Consider the following 8,052-nt stretch of genomic DNA (forward strand, 5'->3'; position numbering starts at 1 on the left):
TAAACCATTCTTTGTTTCTCATCACTCGAAGTCATCAGTCAAACTTTGTGATAAAAACTGCGGGAAGTTTGTATTTTATACAAAGAACAATATTTGATAAAAACTGAATAAACTTTTTATTAACTTAGTGATTGAGGGTGCTTTCTACAATGGACGAAAACCCATAAGCCTTATGACGGTTTATGCTTGGTTCGTAAGGCAAGATAAATGTCAAGTTTCCGCGGATAAATGTGAAGTTTCCGAAAATAATCACCAAGATCGGGAAAAACAGAATATCTCTATTTTTAAGCTATGACGGCTTAATGGCAGAAGGGGGAAAAGCGTAAACCGACCTAGGAACAAGTATATAAGGAGTCCTAGGCGAGAGACACCATGGACAACTTTTTAGACTCAGAATTCTCTGCACTTAGAAACTTTAGGCTCTATTCTCGACAAGTTCGGTTTCTTTGACTGGCACTCAATTACTAGACGAACTCGCCCATGCAGTTGAAGGGGAAAGGCACAAACCGACCTAGGAGCAAGTATATAAGGAGTCATAGGTGAGAGGCAAAGGGAAACTCTCGGCACTGAGAAACTTTGAGGCATTATTCTCGACATGCTCTGTTTCAATGACTGACACCCGATTACCAGACGAGCGCGCACAAGCAGTTCGATCTCTTGGTTCACTCTTGAACTACGTTCGGCTTGATCCTCGAAAGAGGTACGTAGACAGCTTTTCATAAGGTTCAGTCCGAAATCAATCAAAACAATTTTCATATCTTTTCCGCCTTCTGTTATCGAGCTGCGACTCAACTAGGTTTAAGGTTTTAGGTTGCTAGAACTAGGTAATTCGCTGACAGCTCTTGCGGCCGAAGCTTTTATAATCTCTTGTAATGATCGAAACACTCTTACACGGATTCGAAATAAGATCTACCTTTTCTATAAATTCGTTTTGTTATCTTTTCATATTTTCTGAATTTATTTGGTCACTTGTCGTTGGCTCTCGCAGAGAATCCGGGACCTCAAGGAAAGTTAGGGTTACCTGAAACCCTAACTTTTCTCCGATTACGGAAATCGACGGCGTGAATTTCGGTTCCCACAGTTTGGCGCTAGAAGGAGGGGGTGTAGGGATTACTCTAACTCATAGCCGCAAAATGCTTGATCAAAACGGTGTCTGGAAATACGAAAGACAAAATCGCAGTTTGCAACAATGCTGGTAAAACAACTCCAGCCACCACTGCGCCTTTGGCCAACGCTTATGCAAATGCCACAGTTCTTGAGAAAATCGAAAACCTTGCCGCGACTTTTTTCCGCAGGAAGTGCAATGAAACGAGCTAGCGATTTCTCTTTCTAAACATAAAGGGAAACGATAAATCTTATCAAACCCCGTAAGTTTGGCTCATTACCGAACTAAAGAAATCTCAACGCGTAAGGGTTTTAACAAAACACGTTTTCCGAAAACTTTTTTGAAAAAGTAAAACTTCCTCTCCCCAGAAGCGCAGAAAAACCCTAGGTTAATCGCGGAAAAAGAAGCACAGCAAATCGGGTACATAACTCGCCGCTGTACTTCTTCGGAATATCTTGCGGAAAAACCCTAGGTTAGTCGCGGAAAAAAGGAAGCACAACAAATCGAGTACATAACTCACCGCTGTACTTTTTCTGGATATCTTTCGGGAAAACCCTAGATTAATCGTAGAAAAAGGAAGCGCAGCAAATCGGTTACGAAACCCCCTCGGTTGTACTTCTTCCAAACAACTTTCAGAGAAACGAAATTGATTTCTATAGAGTCACTCGAAACCGAAAACGGCTGACGAAGACTAAATAAAGCAAAACGGGAGTTCGTATCCCCACCGCTAATATGTATTCTAAAGCCTAAGATTTCGTAAGAATTCAAGTATCACTTCCATAGTAACAAATTCCGCGAGTTGTCAATGTTTGTCGCCTAAATCTTACTTCGGAAAAAACTACTCGAAACTTCCACGGATCAATCCCACGGATAAGAGAAAACTTTTGATTAAGTTTGGTTGCAATAATTAACCTCGTCACGGCTCTCGTACTGCCAAAACTTGAAACCTTCTTTACGGAACAAATCTCGTAAAAATTTACGTTCGACAACATCTTGCGAAATAACCTTTGCAAAAATTAAACCCGACAACATTCTACGACACAACTTTTGTAAAATTAAAATCGATAACATTTTGCGGAATAACTGTCGTAAAATTAATCTCGATATTACTTTTCAGAAAAACGTTCGTAAAACTAAAATTGGCAATATATGGCAATCTTCAAAAATCTAACAACGATCGTAGAAAAAGACTCTCAGATCTCACCATCCTTCCTCTAGCACCTTGATATGTGGCCAAAACCTCATTACCTGGCGAGTCTTCTGATCATCCTTGGCATCTCTCGATCGTCCCTGGCTATTCCTAAACGCTAAAAAGTTTTTGGCAGCAGCCTAAAACGCGGCCAGGAAAGCAGAGAAGTACAGGAAGAATCAATATTCTTGCTATTCGAAGTGGGCATACAGACACGAAAAGAATAAGGGCAAATGAGCAAGCAAAACGGAGAAGAGGCTAACCCGAATCTTCGAGAGAACTAAGGTATTTCCGACTTAAAATTTTTTCAGACTTGGAATTTTCGTAGGAAATTACAAAGAAATAAAAATGCCTTTGAGACTACCATAGAACTTTAGGGAACTTAAAACCTAGGTGGATACTATAGTGAACAAAGTCTTACGCAATTTTTCCTGTCTCGATATATCGTTCCATAATTGTTCAGCCAGATCTTGAAACTGATCTAAACTCTCTGAAAATCGAGAAACGATCGCCACGCATATCCAGCTCGCTTCCTAAAGAGAGAAAAAACTAGAGACACGAACGTCGTCTTAAAACCGATTTGTTTCTAGCGATTTTCTTAAAACCGAAATATTCCAAGTCGTCAACCTGGAAACAACCAAATCATAGTCCCAGCATCGTCTTTAAATCGACCTGGATTATCCATCATTCCAAGCCTCAGAAGAAGAAACGTACACAACCCTTCAAAGTATCGGTTCAACCATTTTCTTTCCTTAAAAAAAAAGGGGAGTAGGTACGTATACTATACTCGTATACTCCCAAACTTCAAAAACTTTGTCAAAGCAAATCGTCCCAAGTAGGCAAACGACAATCTAAAATTCGTCTAAACGCTAGCAATATATCCAGACATTCATGAACATAATTTAAAAGACTATACAACATTTCTTGTCGCAATCATGCGTATAGAGAACCTGTACCAATATCAAACTGAAACTCGACGATTAGCCAAAGTCTTGAAGCCCTTTCCGGCTTTATAAAGCCAGTTTCGTTTAAAAATTTCTATGAGAAATCTTCAAGCAACAAAGCATTTCTTTCAGGTTCCGTTGTACCAAGTGAGTCACGGAAAATCATCGAAAACATTTGCGACGAAGAAAACTCGAGAATAGATGTAGCATCGTGCACATTAAAAGGAACACTTTCTTCCCGATCGTTGGCTAGTTCTACCTCTGGCTGACCAATTTGTTCCAGAAAGGAATGTGACATGAGAATCCTCTCAAAAAACCTATGAAAAACGTTCTGCGACTAGATCGTAATGAAATAAACTTCAGTAACACTCCATGAGTAACTCCAAGCACCTTTCACCTAAGATCGAAATCACAGCAGAAACGTTTCTCGTACAACCCGCAGAAACAACGCTACTTTGACATATGTATACATATCACCAATTTACAACCTTCGTAAAACCGGTCCCCATTACTTACGCGAAAAATCCTTCGTACAATCAGATCAAGTCTTACGAAGAAACTTTCAAAAGTAAACGTAACAGGTTTTACGAAGAAGTATATTTTGTATAGCAAACACAAAGCTATAAGATCTGATTTTCGATGATCAATCTAAACTTTATCTCTTCGCATTACGATCTAATAGATCTCATTTTTTAGCCCTGAGGCTCACTAGCTTCTGCCTTTCTTTTCCCTCGGTCACATCCGAGAAGGCAGTCATCCCGCAGCTGATTCCACAATGGTTATGTAGCAAACCTCTTAGGCTACGTCTTCCTCAGACAAAAACGAATCAATTTTCATGAGACTATTGGTAACATTATACGAAACATTCATCGTATAACTGAAACCTAAAGCATAGAATCGTTTTCTATGACTATCAGCCATCTTAGCACGGATAACTCTGGAAAACTTGGCCTATCAATCTCGACAAGCGCTATTTGGCCCTCGGTCAGTTACGCCTTCTAGTAAAGGTCCAAACCAGAATTTGCCATCCCCTTTAAGGACGATCGTAAGCTAACATGACCTTAAATGTTAAAGTACCATGGTCTAATCCTTGACCTACAACATCCTTGGCTATCTGAGTGAACACATCCTTCACGCCAAGCCAAACTATTTGAGAAACCATCGCTCCATCACTTAACGGCTAAACGACAATCTACGATTTGTCTAAAAATGTCGTGTGACTATTAAGAGAATAATTATCGTATAGCCCACAGTCAAAAATCATATGATAAATTCTTCTTAACGAAACTCAGTCCTAACAACCAAAAGGTTAATGGAAAATGAAAACTTGTCAACAATCGACCAAGTTCGATACATTCCACAATTCACTTTAAGCCCGCTATGTTTTACCCATAATACGCTGCATGTAAGGAAAAATTCGTAACAAAGCTTCTAGAGCTATACGAAACATCCTCAAAATTCACGAAATAGGTCTCGGAAGGCCAACACTTGACAAAGCACTATGAAGGAAAACGCTTCTTCCCATGGACAAATTTACGCGACCCCTCAGTCCTAATCCCTCAATCGTAAATCAAATTATTATCATCCAAACAGGAACAACAATTTTGGCTGCGAACATCCATAGACAAACCAGAATGTTTCTCAAACGTAGGGCTAAGACTAGACCCTTGCAATTTCGCAAAACATTTTCAAGCCCGTGAACATTTCAAGCACGAAACGCGGCATACGAAAGAAAAATCAATCTTCAGCATTGTGAGACGTCGCAGACACCTGAAGAACCATTTTTCGACAAAATTATCTTCCTCGATAAAGTCACCTTCTTGGAAGACCAAACAGTCATACATACTAACATCTTCTCAAACATGTATTCTTCGCGAAGACTCAAAAACAGTAATATCTACCAATAAGTTTGTTGCTGATCACAACAAACTCTTAACGTCCTGAACAGACTTAGTCATCTCGTAGAGATAGCTCTCGTACACCCGACACAAAGGTAATAGCGCTATATAAAAAAAATCCGAAATTTTGGTCAGCACTTTTGGGAGACTTAAAAATTGTCCTTGAAGAGATGCTCGATTCCTACCATACAAGTCACGTAAGCCGAGAACATATCGCGGACTTTAAAGTGGGAAGGAATTAGGTCGAAAACAATACGGGAAACATAAGTCGAAGTAGTCATCGCACCCCCTAAAGCCGTGATTAGACCTAGGTCTTGTCCTAAACCCAGCACACTGGTCTCTAACATCTCTAGTAATAGTATCAAAAACCCTGATACGAGATCCCAAAATTTGTCTCTTGGCCAATATTCGAGCGTCTTCAGAAATCCCGCAACTTTACACACTGCGGAAAACTCTCGAAACAGATCACGGATATTACGAGATGACAACTCGTAGTCTTCCCTCTACACCTATATAAAATGCCATCGGCAGCAACATGCTTGATAACCTCTACATATAAAATAGAACGTAAAGGTCTCGCTGGAAAACAGGTCATAAGAACCTTAACTCCAAGACGAACTACGAAAGGCTTGATCCCTTCAACAATGGTACGTAGGCAGCCATCATAAGGCGCAGCCCCAATCTTATCGCGTTCCACTCATAGAAGAGCGAGAAGACCACTTACCACGGACCTTTTCAACCAATAAATCTGCCTAACTTACCTAACTTGCCAAGCCACACGCTAGAACCTCGCGCTAGAAGCTCATGGTTCTAACGAGCTGGGGGACTAACTGTTGGGGTCAAAATCGGTCACGACGGAATCAATATCTGAAAGTCCCCATAAAAATCAGCATGAACGTTTTTACGAAAATTATTCTTCGTAAAAAGAATCTTCACAAAGAGCCTTGCGGTAAAATCTTGTTCTAATCTCAATCGAACCACTAAATACCGATTGTCCGGAGGCAACGAACACGTATCCAAATCGGCCACAGACAAGCTCAAGTATGGCCATCGGACCTCGCACAAGCCAAACTCGGTCGCTACGTAGCGACCGAGCACGCACATGGCTCGGTCGCTACATAGCGACTGAGTTCTAGCCAAGCTCGGTCGCTACATAGCGACCGAGCTCCAGCCAAGCTCGGTTGCTACGTAGTGACCGAGCTCTAGCCAAGCTCGATGGCTACGTAGCGACCGAGCTCTAGCCAAGCTCGATCGCTACATAGCGACCGATCACGCACACGGCTCGCTCGCTACGTAGCGACCGAACTTTCCCAAAATGTCGATACAAAACGAATCTATGCATTCTCGTCTACTCTTTAATTCTATCTCCTGTAAGTCATGGCTAAACCATTCTTTGTTTCTCATCACTCGAAGTCATCAGTCAAACTTTATGATAAAAACCGCGGGAAGTTTGTTTTTATCGAAGAAACTGTAATAAACGTTTCGAGTCAAAGATGGCCCAAAGAGACCTAAAACGCAACTCGAAGCCACTTACGATTTCTAAACCGAAAACCCATAAGCCTTATGACGGTTTATGCTTGGTTCGTAAGGCAAGATAAATTTCAAGTTTCCGCGGATAAATGTGAAGTTTCCGAAGATAATCACGAAGATCGGAAAAATTGGAATATCTCCGTTTTTGAGCTATGACGGCTTAAGGGCAGAAGGGGAAAGGCGCAAACCGACCTAGGAGCAAGTATATAAGGAGTCCTAGGTGAGAGACAAAAAGGGAAACTCTCGGCACTTAGAAACTTTGAGGCATTATTCTCGACATGCTCTGTTTCTATGACTGACACCCGATTACCAGACGAACGCGCACAAGCAGTTCGATCTTTTGGTTCACTCTTGAACTACGTTTGGCTTGATACTAGAAAGGGGTACGTAGGCAGTTTTTCATAAGATTCAGTCCGAAATCAATCAAAACAATTTTCGTATCTTTTCCGTCTTCTGTTATCGAGCTGCGACTCAACTAGGTTTAAGGTTTTAGGTTGCTAGAACGAGGTAATCTGCTGACAGCCCTTGCGGCCGAAGCTTTTATAATCTCTTGTAATGATCGCAACGCTCTTACGCGGATTCGAAATAAGATCTACCTTTTCTATAAATTCGTTTTGTTATCTTTTCATATTTTCCGCATTTATTTAGTCACTTGTCGTTGGCTCTCGCAGAGAATCCGGAACCTCAGGGAAAGTTAGGGTTTCCTGACTCGGTTCCCACATAGCCTCAGTGATTCCTTTGCCGAGTTAGAGAAGCCCGGGTTCGATGTAAAAGTACCTACGTTGCGGGTCAGTAACCTGTTGTCTCTCATAGATAGGCAAGCAAAGAAAATGGAGGAACTTGAAGATTGCGAGAAAGTGACTGCAGAGAAAGAGATCATCAAGGTTGAGAACGAACGCAAGATTCTGGAGCTGCAAAAGCTGAACGACGAGGCAGACAAAGAGATTGCACAGAGCAAGTCATGTGAAGCAACGATTGGCCAACAGCTTGAAGATGTGAAGCTTCAGTTTCACACAACTGCGTCTGCGCCATGGTAAAATGTTGTATGACCTCCCAGCTAAGCTCTGTATTGCAGATAAGAAAAAGCTAGATTATACGTAATTAGAAAGACTTAGTTGGCCTTTGTAGCCTTACGGATGAATGATGTTTTTAACGCGAAAAATCAAAGACTCTACTGCCTTATGATTTTGATACCTTGTCTCAAGAAACGAGGTTGTAAGAACTGGTTTACTTTGTACCAATGCTTTAATCTTCTCAGGGCTCTCTTGTTCGGTACATACTTTGTATAATTATTGGGAACAAGTGTTTTGCCAGACATAAGCATTTTATAATTCTTTTTTTTTTTTTGGTTGGAAAATGGGAGAATGACTCCCAATTTATTTAAAA

At 41.0% G+C, this 8,052-nt stretch overlaps 1 protein-coding gene across 1 annotated transcript in view; it reads left to right on the plus strand.

Moving 5' to 3' along the window:
- The window catches only part of LOC106324046, a 9,543-nt gene extending 1,840 nt beyond the window's left edge, over positions 1-7,703 (plus strand). Inside the window, exon 6 of the mRNA XM_013762072.1 lies at positions 7,391-7,703. Within this exon, the coding sequence (XP_013617526.1) occupies positions 7,391-7,703 (313 nt within the window). The remainder of the gene's footprint in view (positions 1-7,390) is intronic.
- Positions 7,704-8,052: the final 349 nt, after the last annotated feature.

This window comes from Brassica oleracea, chromosome C2 (genome assembly GCF_000695525.1).
Source record: "Brassica oleracea var. oleracea cultivar TO1000 chromosome C2, BOL, whole genome shotgun sequence".
Taxonomy (NCBI): Eukaryota; Viridiplantae; Streptophyta; class Magnoliopsida; order Brassicales; family Brassicaceae; genus Brassica; species Brassica oleracea.